This window comes from Apis florea, unplaced genomic scaffold (genome assembly GCF_048593485.1).
Source record: "Apis florea isolate Af1SG1 unplaced genomic scaffold, ASM4859348v1 contig_3810_pilon, whole genome shotgun sequence".
NCBI classification, from domain to species: Eukaryota; Metazoa; Arthropoda; class Insecta; order Hymenoptera; family Apidae; genus Apis; species Apis florea.
The window spans coordinates 185,811-205,156 of record NW_028256867.1 but is presented as its reverse complement, the minus strand read 5'-3'; the positions used below and the strand labels follow the sequence as shown (position 1 = coordinate 205,156).

The 19,346-nt window shown below is 39.3% G+C and overlaps 1 protein-coding gene across 7 annotated transcripts in view; it reads right to left on the bottom strand.

Moving 5' to 3' along the window:
* pdm3 (POU-domain protein pdm3) overlaps window positions 1-19,346 on the bottom strand; it is a 190,742-nt gene that overhangs the window by 9,169 nt on the left and 162,227 nt on the right. For 3 of the 7 annotated variants that reach the window (XM_086916951.1, XM_086916952.1, XM_031917097.2), the window contains 9 exons: window positions 17,219-17,393; window positions 16,743-16,901; window positions 15,749-15,961; window positions 11,499-11,672; window positions 10,946-11,199; window positions 9,624-9,843; window positions 6,267-6,447; window positions 5,281-5,337; window positions 3,997-4,080 (listed from right to left, as the gene is read on the bottom strand). In XM_086916951.1, the coding sequence (XP_086773077.1) occupies window positions 3,997-4,080; window positions 5,281-5,337; window positions 6,267-6,447; window positions 9,624-9,843; window positions 10,946-11,199; window positions 11,499-11,672; window positions 15,749-15,961; window positions 16,743-16,901; window positions 17,219-17,393 (1,517 nt within the window). The remainder of the gene's footprint in view (window positions 1-3,996; window positions 4,081-5,280; window positions 5,338-6,266; window positions 6,448-9,623; window positions 9,844-10,945; window positions 11,200-11,498; window positions 11,673-15,748; window positions 15,962-16,742; window positions 16,902-17,218; window positions 17,394-19,346) is intronic. The other 4 variants (XM_086916953.1, XM_086916954.1, XM_086916955.1 and 1 more) reach the window with 2 other exon arrangements.

The window sequence follows — 19,346 nt, the reverse complement described above, 5'->3', positions numbered from 1 at the left end:
AAGTATATTAAAAAAAAAAAAAAAAAAAAAAAAAAAAAGAAATAGATCACGCCTAAAATCAAAGGATTTAAAGAGAGAGAAAGAAGATGTTTCGAAAGTTTAAAGTTTAATTGTTTCTAGATGCAAACTTTACAAAAAAAGATATCAAATATTGCGGATATTTTTTAAAAAAGTAGATTATTTCTCTCGATAACGAATGATTACAAAATAACTAAAAAAAACTAGTTATCTAGAAGAATTTTATTCAACAATTCGAGCAAAAATGAACGAGAGGAAACAAGAATCGATCATGATTCTCGGGAAGAATAGGTGAAGAAATAAAAGAGGCTCGACGGGTCGTGCCGTTGCGCGATTCTTTCCCCATTCTCTCTTTCTTTTCTCCAAATATGAATCAGACACTCTGTGAGCGTGCTTAGTCACCCTCCTTTGGATCTCTCTCTCTCTCTCTCTCTCTTTCCTCTCTCGAATCCGTCGTCTCGAATCGATCGGAATAAATCAGCGAATCGAATATTTATTAGAAACTCCTTACCGGCTCGCATTAAACGAGCCCATCTAAATCTCGAGGCCGTGCAGGCACACATATTTACCCGGGTGAATACGAACTCACGAGGGGAGGGGGATCAACCGCTCCTCGAAACGAAGAGGAACAGAGGGCGCGAACTTGGAAACGCGTGGAAACGCGGGGCAGCAGCTGGGTCCATTGGAAAAGTGAGTGGTGGAGGGGAAGACGGGGATCGAAGGAGGAAATAAACAGCGGGGGTGGAGGATTCGTGCGCGGGTGTGTGCACAGCATCGGGTTCGAGAGAGTTGGTCGGCGTTTTACACGATCGTGTAGAAACGTTAAGAAGGGAGGAGGGGAGAGAAGGGGAATAAGAGAGGAGGAGAAGGAGGGGGAGGAGAAGAAAGGACAGGAATCGTGGGGGGAGAAGCGAGGAGGGGAAGGGTACATCAGAAACCTGATTTTAATTAGTCCACAGTTTAATTACTCGGCAGATAAATCGTGCACGTGCACCGCATAAACTAGCCGCTTTCATTTTTCCTGGACGCGGCAGGCGCACGGTCGCGCGCGCTTACTTCTATGCCGCGAGAATGCGGGATGGGTCATTGTTGGAGGAGGGAGAGAGAGAGAGAGAGAGAGAGAAGGGGAGTGGAGAGGGGAAGAGGAATGACTGCGTTTCAAACCGTCATCGAAACGGATGGATAATTGTCGAGAGGGTTAACCGGTTGATGGATCAGCGGACAGCGTGATCCGCGTCCTGTATTTTCTGTCGCGATTTTGTTGAAATTACATTTTAAGGACGAGAGGTAGAAGTAGAAGCGACGAAATTTTATAATTTTTCGATTACCAGTTTTCGAATTTATAATTTCGATAATTTCCCGATAACGAAATTCTAAAATTGAACTTATAAATATAAGTGGCGACGAATTACAAAAAATTATAAATATTCATTTTACATCATTACAGTGCTTATTATTTCTCCCGTTATAATCATTTACACTTTCATCACTTGCACAAAAGAATCTTACGAAAAAGCAGCAACAAAACACGAGAGAATAACATTTTCCTCGAAAGGTATACAACGGGTTTCGTATTATCGCGTAAATCATCATCGCATGAAACCGAAAAAAAAAAAAAGAAAAAAAGAAAGAAAGAAAGAAAAAAGAGAAAAAGAAAAAAAAAGAAAGATAAAAAAAGAAAAAAAACAAAAGGATCAACAAGAGAAAATGTTGACAACTTTCGCTTTTCGTTTCGAAGCGAACGAGTAATCAAGGAACGAATCATTAAATGGGGAAAAACGGTTCCGGGCCAATAACGGGCGGGATGATTCGCTGTTTCGCCGGCGCGAAGGTGTTAATGCACAGTCAACAAATCATTTTGTTCGTTTTGGGAAAATCTGTTGATGCTACGCCGCGGGAATGCGGAATGGGTCATTGTTGCCGGCTCGGTCGCGGAAAGAGAAATGACCGCGTGCTCCTGTCATCGAATCATCCGGTTCACGGTCGAGATACATGCCGCGCACCTCGATACGCTACCCTGTATATGTATACACACGTATACACGTGCGTACCTTTTATAACACGTATCCGTCTCTCTACGTATTTATATGTATATATATTTTTTACATATACACACGCATATGTGTATATATATATATGTATTTTTCACACTTTTGTCGGCAATAATGAAACGGTATCACCGGTGAAATTGAAATCATAAACCGTGTTAGGTGTCATCGACTCGCAAAATTCGACCGATCGATGCTCTTAGATTCCGGTATCGATTAAATGACGATTCTTTATCGAGTTAACATGGATTAACAGCGATCCGTGGATCGTGTAAGACATAGTGATGGAAATAGATGGATTTATGATGTGTAATAATCACGTGGATTTTTTTGTTTAGTTTATGGATATATTTAAACGATGGTGGAATCGATGGTTTTGATTGGAAATCAATCGAGGATATAATTGTATATATTTTTAAAATAAATTTCGTGTGACTTAAATTTTTTTTCAGAATTTTCGAAAAGTTAGAATATTACGATTGCTTTTAATCCAAATATTTTCACCCTTTGCGAAATTCGAAAATTTTTCCAATTTTTTTCAAGAAACGCTCGCTAATAGGGTTTGAAGCTTTCCATTTAAACATTAAAAATAGAAAATATATGCCGCGTATATAGCAAAATAAAATTCTTTTCCACGATAAAACACAAAAATTCCATTTACCATTTGTAGAAACTTATCCAATCTTTTGTAAACTTCGATACAAAACTCGTACGTAGCGTTCCAAATTCCACGCAAACCTAACTTTCGATTCGACGAAACAACAAGGCCAAACTTTTTCCACGCTCGAGAAAATTAAAATCCACACAACAAGGAGGCGAACTGGTGATGATGAAACACGTTACACCGAAAACTTCGCAAGAATTCCCAATTGCAGGGATATAAATCGAGACGTGGCGTGGTTGTGTATGCGTTATGAGGCCGGTCGTTGTGTATCGACAATCGAACGATTCGAGCGATGAATTAAACTTTGAATTTCGCTAATTACGAATCCTGATACACCGTTCGCAGAAAAATGGTTGGGCGGTGTGTGTAGGTGTGGCGGTGTGTGTCGGTGCGCGGCGGCAAAACCGATACCTCGAAGGAGAGAGGCCGATAGGCGACTTCTTTCGCGACACGAATAAAACCGGCGGTACCTGTAACCGTGTGGAGAGGCACACGGTAACGGTTTCCCCCATTCTAATTAACATTCCGCGTATTTATTAGACGCGGATCCGCAATTAATCAGGCAGATTCAATTAGCGAATTACCAATTAGCACGCACGCGTTCACACGGTCTCGGACACCGCTTGAGATCCTGGATGTTGGACGACGTTGGATAATCGTAAAATTTGCCTTGTCGAAAATTTTAAGTTCGATGAAATATAAACTTTGAACAAAAACGTTCGTTCCGAGTTTCTGTTTTTGGAGAGGAAAAAGGTTTGACTTTTTTTGATAAAATCGACCGGTTTGAACACAGTTTAATGATTTGGTTCGAATGGAATGATTTTATTTTCGAATGATGAAATGATCCTCGAACGAGTTCATTCTGAATTTCTTTTTGTTTTCGAAGAAAGGAATGTTTGACGTTTTTTCGTAGAGAAGTTTGGAATAGTTTGTATTTTAAATATCTTAAATACGAATAATTTTGTTTCTCTTTTTAGAATATTTTTAAAGAGAATATTCCATTTGATCAAATGGAAAACTTGTAATTTGAATAGATAGGCAATTTAGATATCAGGAACATGTGACGGATAGTTAGAAACTTCAAAGAAAATTGTTACGTGCAACGTGTTTTACAATCGTGCCCGTGATATTTATGATTTTAAATTATTCGTATCTAATAACGTTCTCTTTGAGCACACGATATCTTCTACGTTAATATCAACGATCATTACATATAATGGAATGGATTGAAATTGAAATTTGATATTCTGAAAAATAACAACTCACCTTTCTTCAGCCTCTTTCATCCACCTTTCGAGGACCGGTTTAATCTTTTGTGCACTTTTTGGCGTGATGTCCAATTTTTCGAATCTAGAGCCAACAACAAGTTATGATTCACGTTTCTCTGATTCCATATCGCATATAGAAATATTATTACTCGTGAAGAAAGAAATCGAAATTTCAATCGTCAAAGACGTAAAGATCCTTTCTCCCAAATCTCCCGATATTTTCTGAATTTTTAATCTCAACATACTTTTCAAAGCGTTCGTCTTCGAACGGAAGAAGATAGAATTATCAAAAAATTCTTTGCGTCTTTGTTCGACTAAAGGAGCACTAAAAAAAGCATGCATTGACTCAAAAACAGGACATTGACAATGCGTGCATGCTTAAAGGTTTTGGTGATGCCGTGTATGATGTTGCCAACGCGCTTCGAGAGCTAGTGTTCTTCTGCGTATAAACGACGAGCGTATACCAAAGTAATTGTATACAGAGATCAATTTAGATTAAAAAAAAAAAAAAAAAAATTTAAAAAAGAAATAAAAAAAAGACACGAAGATCGTCAAAAAAAAAAAGGAACACACTCTCATCGACGGACGTCGATCTTCGCGATTTTTTTTTTCTTTTTTTTTTTTTTTTTTCTTTTAACGTGTACTCACGCGTTGGCGACATCATGCCCAAGTTTGCCAATGCCCTGGCTCGAAGAAATCGTTAACAAGTTTCACAAGTGCTCCTTTCGCATCTCATTTTAATCTTTTTCATTCTCTTTTTCTTTTCTCTTTCTCTTTTTTTTTTTTTTTTTTTTTTGCCAGAAACGGAGTTAGAAATTAGTGATAGCGATATTGCAGCTATACCCAAATATGCCCCAAATTGATACTTGATAAAGAGATGTTCGAAGCGATATACAATCGTTTCGTCTAACGAAACACCGAGGAATGAAACCGAGGAGAAAGTCGACATACATTGGAGAAAAATAGAAGAAAGATCAAGGGTGATAGAGAGAAAGAGATAATGTAAATTCATATTATCGTTATGCACGTGTACACTCGTGTCTCGCTTGTCGTTCGATATTATTATAAGGAAGATGTATATATATATATATGTATTAAATTTCAACAAGCCTTGAAGAATCGATGATTTTTGAGAACACTGATACTCTGAGCTACTCTCGCACACGACGATAACCAAATATGTACGGATTCACATGCTTGGGTATAACTGCTATGCTTCCAGAAGGATTTGAAAAAGTTTTAGATTTTTAGGTAAATTAAGTAGCATGAGGGGTGAACGTACGTAGCTTGCTGCTGAGAGGCAATCTGCGAGGCAGCGTACATCTGGGTAGCCAGGGCACTGGGGAACAATCACCAATGCTTAAATTAGTCGTTACGATAACAATACTAGGGTGTAGAAACATCGTTTCTACTTGCCACCAGCACTACTACCACCGTGGTTCCTTCCTTTCCGGATTTTCCGTATCTTGAACGGATCTTATCTTTTAGTCAGCTAAGTGAGAGAACAGGGGCGCATGATCTCGTATTAAATCACGTGTACAACTTCGAACGAAACACATTTCAGGAACCACCGTGGCAGATTATACACATTATACATGAAAATTCAACGACGTTCTCTCTCTCGGAATTTGTACTCGAAGAAATCGCGGATCAAGATACACAACATGGCTAACTCTGTCGCGACAGCGCTATGTCCAAAATTAATTGGTTACTTTGGGACCAAAATCGAATGCTAATTTCAACGACGACAATCCTTCTTTTCCCTCTTCTCGGAATGATCCATAAAATTGGAAAACACGAGGATAGATTACAGGCAAGGCAAAGATACAGATTGGCAGAGAGGCTTAAAGAATTAATGCAGTAAATCGAATGACCAATTTAATTTGGACATAGGGCGGAATAGTAAAAAGGGTTGGTCCTTGGAGGAACTTTGAACGAGTGTCCCTTAGCCCCGACTTCTTTAAATGGAAGAAGACATCATCGAGATTCAGCGTGGTCTAGAAATGTACATACACAGATTGTTAGCAGCCAAAACAGGGAACCATCCCTCTTTCTTTTCTTTTTTCTTTTTTTTTTTTTTTTTTGGCCATTTCCAGTGACCTGGCACATTGTCGTATATCAACCTAATTTCATCGTCCTTTCTTTTTCTTTTTTTCTTTTTTTTTTTTTTCCATTTCTCATCAGCGACGTCCGTATGAAATTCGTGACAAGATGAAGATAAAAAACTAAAATGACGAAAGAAAAGACGACGAGGTGTCGCACACTCACCTGCATATGGCACTTTGGCTGTAAGCTGGCCCCTCTGTCACGCTCAGGGCCTGTCCCACTTGGGTCTGCGTCAGACCCAGCGACAATCTGCGAAACTTGAACACCTTAGCGAACTCTTTGATCTCGTCCAGATTTATCCCGTCGACTACATTGTTCGTGGCCTCGTTGATCGTCGGTTGATCTGTAATTAGTAGAATCTTTCCTTTGGTGGGATTTAAAATTGAGGAGATCGATAATTATTACAATCATGAGATGGTTTCGTTCGATATTGATATTTATTTGTATTTTATCTATCTTCAGATTGTTTTTTGATTCTTTAATTGTTCTTTCAAAAAAATATATTTCAAAAAGAAAAAATATATATATATTCGAAATATTAAAATTTTTCGAGAATCCATCGAAAATATGATTTAACGAAAATGTTCGAGTTAATTAATTTCCTAGAACAAGCAAATCTCGATCCAAAAAAATACACTCCAGAATAAAGATCGTCAATTATTTTTAATTATGTTTGGTTAAAAACTAGAACGATTTTCTGATTTAGAGATTATCTAATAAAATATTCCATTGAACTCATTTCTCAGGAATATCTTATTCAAAGAATTACTTTTACTCTAAAACTCATCCATTATCTTACCTTAAGAATTAAGATTCTCTTAAGAAGATCTACGATTCTTGGAAGAAAGTGTTTTGACAAAGAGCAATTGTCCAACGAATTCCGGATCGATCGAGCGGAATGCCTCAAAGTTCTCGACCAAGAGGCCGTCTAATGATACCGGCTTCGTTAAAGCTGTTTCAAACGCACCGATTTCTCTCGTAAATCTGTCACCCCGAACGTATGTACATACGCACGCAATAGAGGTGGCCAACAATCTCGACCAGTTTGAACTCGGCTTTCTTCGCCGAGCAATAAACCGCAAATCTTTCTTCCGTCGCTGCGCCGTCTCTGCGATCATTAATTTCCAATCGAACGCGGGATCCTCGTCCCGTGGAACGAGACAAAAACACGACGACGATGCTCCACGACTTTCTCGTGCCACGAGGAAATGGCTTCGGTTTCGAGGAATGCCCGAGTATTTTCGCGAATCGGTACCGTTCCTGCAGAGAATCCGTTATTTTCGCATCAAGATGGTGAGCAACGTTTACACGAAATGTGTTTTTAACACGAAAAAAACGTGTCTAGTCTCTCTCTCGAAGGATTTAATAAAATAATAGATAGAAGTTATATTTAATTGTGATACTTTTTTTTTAGTAATATTCTTAGTAATATTCGCAATCTTCTCCATTCAAATTGTTCTTTGATATATTTTCTTTGGTATTTTGTATTATATGGGTCTATTGTGTAGGATGGAAATGGCCGAATTCTTAATGAAACTTTCAAATTTCGTCGAAAATAATTAATTAAAGTATAACACATCACTGTACATACTGAAATCGAGCAGTTCATGTGCAATGTTATAACTTAATTTCTCTTCAATTCCATTTGCATTCGTTAAAGTTTCGTGACAGAGATGCAATTTCGTTGAAAAACTTTCACGGTGGTTATACATAATGATTTATAAAAAATGTATGAAAAACATTCGACAATGTTACTTCAGAGAGGACCGAGTGCCCGTAAAGTGATTATTAACTCTTTTAGGGGCGCCATTTTTTTTTCAGAGAGGGCGCCACGTGCCCGGCCAACAGATAAAAAGTAACGTAAACGTACTTATAATCTCGTATTCTCTTCTTTCTTATTATAATACGACAAATTTTCATTGCTCGTTTTCATTCCTTTTAATTACTTGGAATTCGATCTTTTCAAAAAAAAAAAAAAAAGAAAAGTCACTTTAATCCTCATTATTTTAACCAAATCGACACGTTCAATATTTCTCATCGCCCGCAATCAATCCTAATTCGAAGCCTCATTGTTCTCAACGAGTGATTCGCGACATTTTTCCCAGCAAACGAGAAAGACACTCGATAATAAGGGCGTGAACGAGCAACGTGAATGCTCGTCGATCGTGATCTCTTCCCTCCAAATTTACTCCCCATTGTCCTCTCTATCCATCCATACGAATCATAAACGACCGACCGACTATCCTCCTCCTTCTCCTCCTCATCCTACGCCTCTCTAAATTTACGAATCGACTCTCAAGGATCAGCGCGAGATTGGTTAACAAAAGCTTAGATTTATCAAGTAACGTTGGCATCGGCAATTGAGAATCGTTAGGCTCGATACGTCGAACGATTATTATTATCATCGTTGTCCCGCGGAATGACGAAGTGCCACAGCCTGAGCAATGATTGTGAATTATTAAAATTATTGTCTGGCCGACTTGTCGAGGGGTTACGTGCACCGTACACGGAATCTTTATGGCTTCCCAGAAGGCAGCGAGAGAGAGCATACGATCTAATACACCGTAATGAGCCGTGCATTGTACGATATCCTATTAGGATTATTAAGAGCTTCGAGGCGCGGACGGACGCCGCCAACATTATTATTTATCGGCTTTGACCGTGCGTTAAATGTTGAACCCGAGTAGAAGGGAAGGAAACGTGATTCGAAGCGACGAGGCACGAGAAAGAATCGGAAAGATTGGATTGAATTTTTATGCAGTGTCGTGTGAGGAGGAAATTTTCCTTTCTAAAATACGATTCTTATCTACGTAATTATCTGGATCTGGATAATATATATCGTAATAGTAAGAATATAAGAGACGTTTTGTCGCTCGATTCATACTTCTTGAAATGTATTCTTGATTTGGATTGGAGATATTAAAAATCGTCATTATCTCGAAATTGAATGGAATCGATAAATAATGTCTGAATGGTTAAATATTATAAATATTTTAACAATTTTGCTAATTCCGGAACATGGACTAAAATAAGATAAAGCGATGAAATCGATAAAATGTTAAATATACCTATATGAATTCTAAATATATTCGTGTAAATATATAAAGAGTTGATGGCGCCACTATCGCCCGATTACGATCAACAAGACAATCAAAAAGATTAAAAGATTCTTTTTGCAAATATTCTGAATCCATATAAACTATTCATATCAAATATCACATCATTCCAGATCCAAGAATAATTTTTTCCAAATTCTATCTAACCCCTCTCTACTACTATACAAAATCTATCTTTCCATCCAAAATTTAAATAAAAAACCTTCCTAACCTGTCTAAACTTTATTCCATTATAATCATACATCAATCTATTTCAAATTTAAGAATGATCTTTCCAACTTTCAAACTACCAAATCTGTTTTCTCTATTATCTATTAAAATCTATCAAAAAAAAAAAAAAAAAAAAAAAAGGAAAAAAAAAGAAAAGAATCAAACGAAAATAAATAAATAAAAATGATCTTACTAGGTGAATCATTGAGATCCTCCTCCTCCTTCTTAGGATTGTGCATGCTGCTCGGCGTGACACTCGCCTTCACCCCGGCTCCACTGGGTCCATGCGTGGTCGTGATCGTTATTTCCCCGTTGCTGGCCGCCAGTCTGTTCAGGGCCGAGGCTGCGGATACCACGGACTCGTTCAAAGGCGACGATTGCTCGGGCCTCTCTCTGTGATGTTTCTCCGTCGGCTGCGAGGGACACGCAACAGTAGAAACGGATTAGTAAGCTCGATCGCAGTATCAACGACGATGCCCTGCCTCTTCTTCTCCTCTCTCTCTCTCCCCGCCCCCCCCCTCTTCCCCGGCCAATTATGCACTTAATAATGAGATCTATCTCCTTCCTTCAACTCCCCCTCCCTTCTCCCTTCCATCCAAGATCGAAGAAACACTTTAAACTCTAATTAGTGGAAGAAAAGCGCCGCCTGGCGAATACTTTCTTAACGAGATCGCTTGCTATCGGCGAATTATTCCGCTTGTTCGGCTGATCCTGCGACGGTTAAGTCCCCTTTCCACCTTCGCGGTTTTCCTCGATACGTATCTCGATACTCGCAACAAAGATGGGGCTCTCGTTTCGCATAGCAGCACAGTTGGACATCGTCGTGATCATCGTCGTCCGGTATCGGGGTCCGGTGTTGGTTAGTTATCGAAGAAATCGAAAAAGTATCGACTTCGATTCGATGCAACCCCCTTTTCTTCCTCGGATATATAATAATTGAAGGAAACGAGGGAAATGTCGGAGGGAGGAATCGATCGACAGTAACAGTTTGTCGAAGGGAATGAGAATGGGGGGACGAAGCCTACTTCTGTGGAACGTATTGTCCGGATAATTTTAAAATAATCCAGGGAAATGTGATTTAATTCGGGGGGGAAAAAAGAAGAAGAAGGAAATTGTTTAAATTTAACGTGACAACAGGTATCGATTATCGAGCGTAATCCCGTTCCTGTTTAAACACAGAGCGAGGATTTTTTTCTCGAGGATGGAGTAATATCTGTCGGACACGTTTCGTTGAATTCTTAACAAACGCGATCGAACACGAGGTTTCACGAGGATGGAAACGATTCGCTAAAAATATGTATAGGCGATTGATTAAATTATCGACAACGGTCTATTAATAGGATGTTCGTTGACGGTATTCGAAGCGATAATCCAATTATCGGTGGAAATAATCGCATCGTTTTGCTTATTTCGTAAGATGGACGGGACGGTGAGGAGGGAGGGGGGGGGAGCGGGGAATGATTGTTACGCGCGTGGAGAGGTTTAAATTATTTCGCGGTCAAGGAATCTACTTACCGTGTAATGATTCATATGAGAGGTGTGTCGATGACCGTGCTGCTGGGGCGAGGTGGTCAGAAGCGGTTGTTGAGAGGCCTGTGCAGCTTGGACAGCCTGTGCCGCTTGAGCCTGAGCCGCCTGCGCGGCCTGGAGCAGTTGCTGAGGCTGCATCGCGCTCAGAAGTTGCTGGCTGGCCGAGCTGTTGCTCAGAAGGTGCGGTAAGGCGGCCGGATTTAACCCTAATCCGGACGCTAAACTCGGACTTGTTGGGACTGTCACGTGGGAAGAGAAAAGCGTGAGTTACTACTCCTCGTGTCGCGCGAGAATTTAGACTTGTGCTATTCCGGACATTCAATTTCATTTCATATATTTTTATCGAATCTTCTTTTGGGCAAAGAATCGGAAAATTTAGAAACGAGACCTGAGAAACTTTGGAGATTTAACAAAATTAATCGAATCTTTACAAAAAAAAAAGAAAAATTACTATAATTATAATTAGAATTTTTCAGGAAAAATTGCTGTACTACTGATACTACTCGTTCGGATACAACAAAATAAATTTATTATATACCTGTAAATTCACCATTGCTAGTCGGCGTGTTCAGCATGTTCTGCGGTTGAGCGATCGACTGAAGGTTCGCCAAGGTCGTAGACACCACTTGTCCGTTGCTGAGCGCCAAGTTCACCATTTGATTATTCGTGACGTGGCTGACAGGGATGGTGAGGATAGTTTGCGTGGCTATTCCTGTCCGGGCGAATAACGAGAAAAACGAAGGAACGTTAATCCCTGGATCAGCAAGCGTCACGAGACAACGACACCAAGTATAAAGGCGAAGCGGGAAACGGAGTTTGATAATTCTATCTTTAGCCTATCCCCGCGTATGAACGTGTCTCGAATCAATAGATACTTCATTTCCATTATGAACGTAGTCCACGCGTCGTTGATCCAGGAAGGGTAGTAAAGTTATCAGAGTCTCATAGAGGGATTATTAGGCAACCCATAGGGCAGGTAACCTCGCAGGCCAGCGTAGTTGGCAAACTATTATCGTCATCTTAATAGTGGGTACAGGTACTGGCACTGGACTAGGCTGCGAGAAGGACGCCTAATCATACTTAGAATAGTTTCGGGATTACCTCCAGCTCCGCTAATCTGATTACCCTGTACACGCGCTTAATATGATTACTGATCATGAGTACGTACCCGTGTTGGTACCTATAGCTAAGCTAAGCAAATCCCGTATTCCGAACAGCCATAAAAGTTTCGCGTTCTGAGGTAAGGTCAACTGACAATCCGATTAACGTTTAGTTCCGTCGTGATATTCGACGATAATATTCCGTCTGGTGTACGTTCTCTTTCTTTTTTTTTTCTTCCCTTTCTCTCTCTCTCTCTCTCTCTCTCTTCTTTTTCTTTTCATTTCCTTCCTTCCTTCGCGTTGTCGTCACGACACACATCCTACCCTGTCTCCTTTTTTCTTCTTCTTCTTTTTTTTCTTTCTTTTTTTTTCTTTTTTTTTTTTCCTTTCAACTTTTTCCTCCTTTTTTCACGCCCCTCATGAAAATGGACTTTCACGTGTCCGCGAAATCTCATTTCTGTTCCCGTTTAAACTATTACGTTTCCCAAGCTTCCTCCGGCCGACTATGCTCAGTGAGATTAAGGCTGACGTACACCGCCTCTCGAAAACGTGTATACATGGACAGTTGATTATTTTCCATTGGGATGTAAATAATTTTAATACGATCGCGGGATTAGAATTAAGTTCGAATAGTTGCGATTCTAACGTATCGTGATGTATCGTGATGATGAGTAAGTTCTTTTCGAATTTAATTGAATCATGAAATTTAATTTCAATCGTTTTAATATCGAATAATTTCAACGCTTATAGCTTCGTTGCGCGGGAAATAAGTGGCGCTTATCGATTTATCATTAATTTTTCTTTTTTTTTAGATAAATTCGCGATTCACCTCGACATCATCGTTCAGATCGATCAAACTTGTCAAAAAATTTTGAAAAGTTTCAAAAAGGAAGGAGGAAAATTCCTCGGTTGGAATCGGGGAATCAGATTCGGGGGAAAAATTGATCGAAGACTAATCGAATCATTTGTACGATTCGTGTTTAATGCAACCTAACGTCGCCGAGGTTAACCGATCGAATTTCGATTTATAATCGAGCTAAGATTTACTCATCTGACCCGTGTCTTTTTCAAGATTCTTCAATTTCCGGACGAAAATAGAAGCGGCGCATCTGACAATCCTTCGCGAGGGCTTATTCCTGAACGAGCATTCCAAAGTATCCAACGTTATTTGCGTTGCCAATGATCCGTATCCTCATGACCTACTCCTATCTTAAGTATCGAACATTCATTCTCACTATTGCTTTCAATCGTGTTCCGATTGTAAAATTATTCATCGTAGATTCAATTTGGATCTGATACACATATATATATATATATATATTGGCAAGGCGAATTGGCGCAAAAGTTCAATACGTCGAATAAGTGTTTAAGCAGGGTTAATGCATATTTAATCGTACTCTATTTCCCGCAACGCTAAATCTCTGTCCTTAGCCGAAAAAATGCCTCTCAAAAATAAGCTCGCCGGTGAATTTTCGATATGTCGCGTGAAATTTTTATTATCCCGTTGTGTAGCATAAGGATGAAAAATTCCTCTACCTCGTACGTGTACGTAGGTAAACAGACAGGAATCGAAATAAATGTCATATTAATCGGAAACAATAATTATAGAAGAATTTCTTTCCAACAACGCCTCTCGAATAATTAAAATATTACCGTTTTAATTCATACTCGACTCGCATTTTTAAAAAGTTTCGCAATTAATTAAATGATCCACCGAATCATAGGAGAGATCCTTTTCTCTTTCTCAATCGCGTAGATACAACACGATTGTCGACATTGTTAATTATTCGCGAACGAGTAGTTCACATCGTTGAAAAAAAAAAAAAAAATATTATCCAACGAATTCGAACGAATCTTCCAAGCAACACGAATCTATCCAGTTTCATTCGACGACTCCAACAACACCTGCTTCTTTGCTCGCTCTGTGCACGTCTTATCGGCGCCCAATCGAGCGTGTTAGTCAGTTACCATCGATTGTGCCGAAAAGCAGTGCAAACATTATTTGCCACCACGTAACTCGTCATCCTACCACGACCGGTCCATATCCACCAACTTCAATCCACTTAGTCGGACTCGCAAAGTTCTCCTTACCCCTCTTCTCGCCCACCATGCCACACTTCCTTCTCCTTCTCTTTCCTTCTCTCTCCCTCTCTCGTCTCCCTAACCATCTGTCTTCCTTTGTCCCTTCTGCAACCCCTCCTTCTCTCTCTCTCTCTCTCTCTCTCTCTCTCTCAATTGCCAGAATAGAAACCCAACTTGGTAGAAACGAAGTTAGCGCGAACCGCAATCGATATAATAGCGGCCGAATCCGCGGAGCTATGATGTCCAGCCAGCGAGAGCAAGGGAGAGAGAGAAAGAGAGAGAGAGGGGAGGGAGAGACAGAGAGAGTAGGGTTAGGAGAGTAGGAGAAGCGAGGAGGCGAGGGGTGTGGGTTATTCGTGGGTCTGGAAAGGGGTAGTGAGACGTTAATTATACATTGAAATTAGTTGCAGAGTTTGCCCTCTGCTCGCCAGGCTAGTCTAGGACCACTAAGTATGGACGACGGGGCGAGCCTTAGTCCGAGCCTTGGTCAGAGATAGTCGATATCATATTATATATTATACGTACGTATGTATGTATAATATATATACATCGGCACATCTTGATTGCACAACATTATGCGCCGGCACATCGTGCAGATTTCACGATGAGACCACTCGGACTGATTTATGCCCCGAAATTCGAAGGTACTTAGTGCGAGGGTTATTGTTGGAGATTTCTTGTTGGTTTACTGATAGCAACGGGATATACCCTCCTCTACTCTCTCTCTCTCTCTTCTCTGGGTCCTTTATCTCTGTTTTCCGATCTCTCTCGTTCCCTCTGCGCCTCTCGATCTTTCCCTCCCTCTTGGCCGCCGTTTAATTAAATTTCCCAGGTGAGGCCGCGATTAGCCGCCTCGAATGTTTTCGGGAGCTCGACAGCTTGGACCGGTTTGCCGGCGTCCAACTCACTTTGCGAGTTTGAAAAAAAAAAAGAGAGAGAGAAAAGAAAGAGAGGAAAAAAGAAGGGAACGATACACCGTGACGTGTAAAGTGAATCGCAATAATCTTCTGACGGTGCGGGGAAATATATCTTGTACGAAGAAAAGTTTTTTTGTTGGGAAATTGCTTTTCGAATTAATTCGCGATGGAGAAATCTCGTTTGCTTTCGAATTAATTTGGGATAAATAAATTGTTCGATGATGATACTTCAACCGTCAAAAATGGTCAGAAAGATACGATAAAAATTTTGAGAACTCTTTTTAACTTAATCGCCAATATTTCTCCAGGGGGCATATTTCCTGCACAAATTTTATCAAAAAAAAAAAAAAAATCATATATATAAATTCAAAATACAACCATTTGAACATTTGAAAAAAGAACATTTGCATTCGGAACTAAAATATTTTAGTTTTATTAAAAATTATTCCAAAGTATTCAACGTATTTATTACCATAGAATGTGTTTCCTCTTGGAATCTAATTATTTCAAACTACGCATCCAATGGTGAATAGGATCCGCGAGAGGGTTCGACGTACAATCGATTTACGTGACACGTTGGACGTGGACGGCCTTAACTTCGATCGCGGACAAGCCTCTAATGGGTGTCGTTCAATGCTCGTTTCGAGTGTGTTGAAAGGGTGCTAACACATAAGAAACAGAAGGCTTACCTTGCGACGTAGGGATAAGGAGCTGAGCCCCTTGAATGCCTTGAACCAATTGACCGGACGTTAGGATGAATTGAGGCATCGCGACCGGTTGCGGCTGAGATAATAGCTGAGGTAATGTCGCCATTGGCGTCGAGCTCGGTGGCAGGAGGTGAGGGGCAGCTGTCGTGTTCGAGGCTGTTGGTACCGTGCCACCTGAACATGAAAATTCATTCGCTGAAAAGAGAATCTGCCGATTTAATTAGCTGTCCACCACCTGTTTTTTTTTTTTTTTTTTTGTTCTTTTCGTTTTCAACGCTAGAACCGCCAAATTTGTCAGAGTTTATAAGTAGAATAAGTTTATATGTGTAAAATCGTATTTTCATAAATACACAAGCCAAACGAAGATTCGTTTTATCTACTATTACTGGATATTACATCGTAACACGAATATACTATATTTTAAACGTTTTGTATATTTTTTCCATGTTTTATGCGCTTTTGCAATTTTTGTATATTTTTACGCTGCTAAATTTTTCTTAAACGTGTAAATAACAGATTAATCGTGATCTTTCGTATGTACGAATATTTTCTAAATTTTTACCCCAATATTTAGATAGTGAGATTCTGTATTATCAATTTTTTTTCAACCAATAAGAAAATCTTTTTTCAACGATTCACTCTGTATGTGGATACATATAAATTGGTAGTTCTAGCGTGAAAAATATTAATTATTCGAAACCAAAATTATTAGAAACCAAAAAAAAAAAAAAAAAAGGGAAAAAAATATCTTGAACCGTACAAAGAAGTATAAAGAAAGCAACTTGACGAGTCGCAAAACGAATCAGCGTGAAGGGTTTAAAGATTACAAGCGTGTTGCATTATTTGCAGCGGCGTTAAAGTTTAATTGAATCGGTGAAGGGATGGAATTTGAATATAATTCAAGCGAATGAAAAGGAGTGTCAAGTTTTGCGTGTGCCGGTTCGTCAAGCCATGCGATGACTGTTTGTATCCCTACCCGAGGAGCTGACAGTGAGATTCAGGGGTGTGTTGATGAGCTGATTGTTAGTCAATCCGGCTGTCATTCCCTGGAGACCTGCGGCCAACGATGCGACTTGCGGTAGATTTTGTAGACTCGCCAAATTCTGAAGATTCTGTAGGGTCACCATCCCCGCCACTGATGAAACAAAACATTCAATTACAATTATTATTCTTCTTTTTCAATTAAACGCATCCTCTAATTCGTCATATTATAAACTTTGTTTCCTCTCATACGATAAAAATGAGAAGTACAAAATATAAAAAAAGTTGTTTAAAACTATTTAAATATCTACACTAATATATGTAATTTTAAAATTTTAAAATTTAAGACAAAAAAACTCTCGATATCGAAAAATGTATATCTCCGCTTCGATCAATGATCAATTATTAACGTAATAAATCAGATCACAATCTAAATTATCAATCTACGTGATAGAGGAAATCTAAACTCACTCGTCCCATTGAGATGTGCTTGCGCCACCGCTGCCCGTTTCGCCTGATGCAGATTTTCAGGTGACGGGCTATTCTTCCGCGAGTTTTTCATTTCATCCATCATCATCTGATGCTCATGGAGCGAGCCAGTGGCCGCCACCGGTTCAGGACTGCCAACGCTACTTCTATCGCTATCCTGCAACAAAACGTCCATCCAGATGGTAAGTTACAATTACAATTCGCACGTGATCACAGCTTACGTATTGAATTAAACTCTGCGATTAAAGCATCTAAGCATTCTCGTTCGCTCACGCATCGCAAAACACGTTAAACGAAATGAAAAAAGAAAAGGAAAGAAAAGGGAGGGGAAAGAAAAAGAAGGAAATGGGAGAGATCGAACAGTGTATCGCGTCGAAATCATACGTCCCTGTAATTTTTTTTTTTCTGTTTTTTCATCTTTGTTTTTTTTTTTTGTCGAATTTATCGAAAGCCAGAAAAAAGCAGCCGCCGGGAAAAAATATTAATTACGATTGAAGAGGCACCGGTGAAAACACGGCCGAAAAGTCCGACTGGCGAGCAATGCGCTCTGTCAGCGGCGAAAATGGCGATACTTTATTTCGTTTATTACGCCGCGTTTGAAACCCCTTCGCATTTGTACCGTATTGATAACAATTATAAAATATTCGACCGCCGACGCTGGAAACAAAGTGCTTTCGACTATATACGTCGCCGCAAATTTTCTACCCTCCTTTCCATTTTTTCTCGCCGATTTTCGACGATTAATGGCACGAATGTTAAAGGAAGGGATCGATCGTTGACGATCGAGTTTTTTGAACGAACGTCTTCGCACGTTCCTTCAACCTGAAAATCCTGAAAACGTGTTTTAGTCTCTTAGTCTATTTTTTTTTTTTTTTTTTTAATCGATTTGTTGGAAAGTAATTATTATCTCCGTCGAAATGGAATTGGAATTATTCTTAGATCAGTCGAATCAAAATATTTTTCCAAATATAATATCACGTTTCAATTTGGAAAATTGATTGCACGATCGAATCATTATTACATCGAATACACGGATGATTACGTATGCATTATAGTATTATAATATAATTCGATACTAATTCGATGATCACGTTTGAATGGGGTCGAGAGTGAATGGTAGAATTCGATTGAACGAGTTTCGAGGTGTGCTCGACGATTATAATTTCCAGTAATGCGTAATAAGGGGGATGGAGGTAAACGAGTGGCACAATTATCGTGCCGTTTCGCCGTTAAAACCCGGAGGAACGTTCGAACAACGTTGCTCGAAGGGAGTTCGCCTGATACCACGACTGATTATTTCACGAAGGTCAGGCAAAGCCACTGCAAACTTCCAACTTTCCTACCTGTTTAAGGACAGCGTGGATCGCCGGACCCCAACCTACCCCAAGGGGATTCGATAAACGTCCCAACTTTTCGATGACGCTCTTCGTTCCCAACCCGGGAATACGACCAACTTTTTAAATTATCGATCATCCATTGTGCGCCGATATAATTAATTCTACGAGTTGCGTAAGCGAGTTGACACACTGAGAGTCACTTTGAGAACAGGAATGATGCTATATTTAATTTATTTTTCATTAACATTTTTTTAAAATGTTACGCGTTATTTTTATATCGATGTGTATGTACGATTTCGATAACGAGCTTGCATCACAAGTTTTGTATCGATTCATTTGTTTATTCGCGAAATATTATTTTTATATCAGAAATAAAATAAATCAAGCTTGTTGTTCTAATTTCTTTTTTTTTTTTTTTTTTTTCTTTCCTTTCCTAATTCCTTTAGATCATACCTGTCGAACAAATCGATCTATTCTCCTTCTACCTTCTCTATCAAGAATCCTGTTTATTTTTTAAAGACAAGTATAATGACAATTTTTTTTTTTAATAAAAAGAAATTTTAAATAGAACGAACGAAACATTTTATTCGACTACCATATGTCACTTTACACACATACACTTGTTATTTTCAATCACGTAAATATTTTCCGATCAACTTTTAATAAATTCGACGCGCGCGAAACAAAAGAATCTACAGATCTCACCGAATTATTAAATTCCCAAAACCGTTAATCCGATATCCTAATCGATTCCGCGCACGCGATCCTCGCCA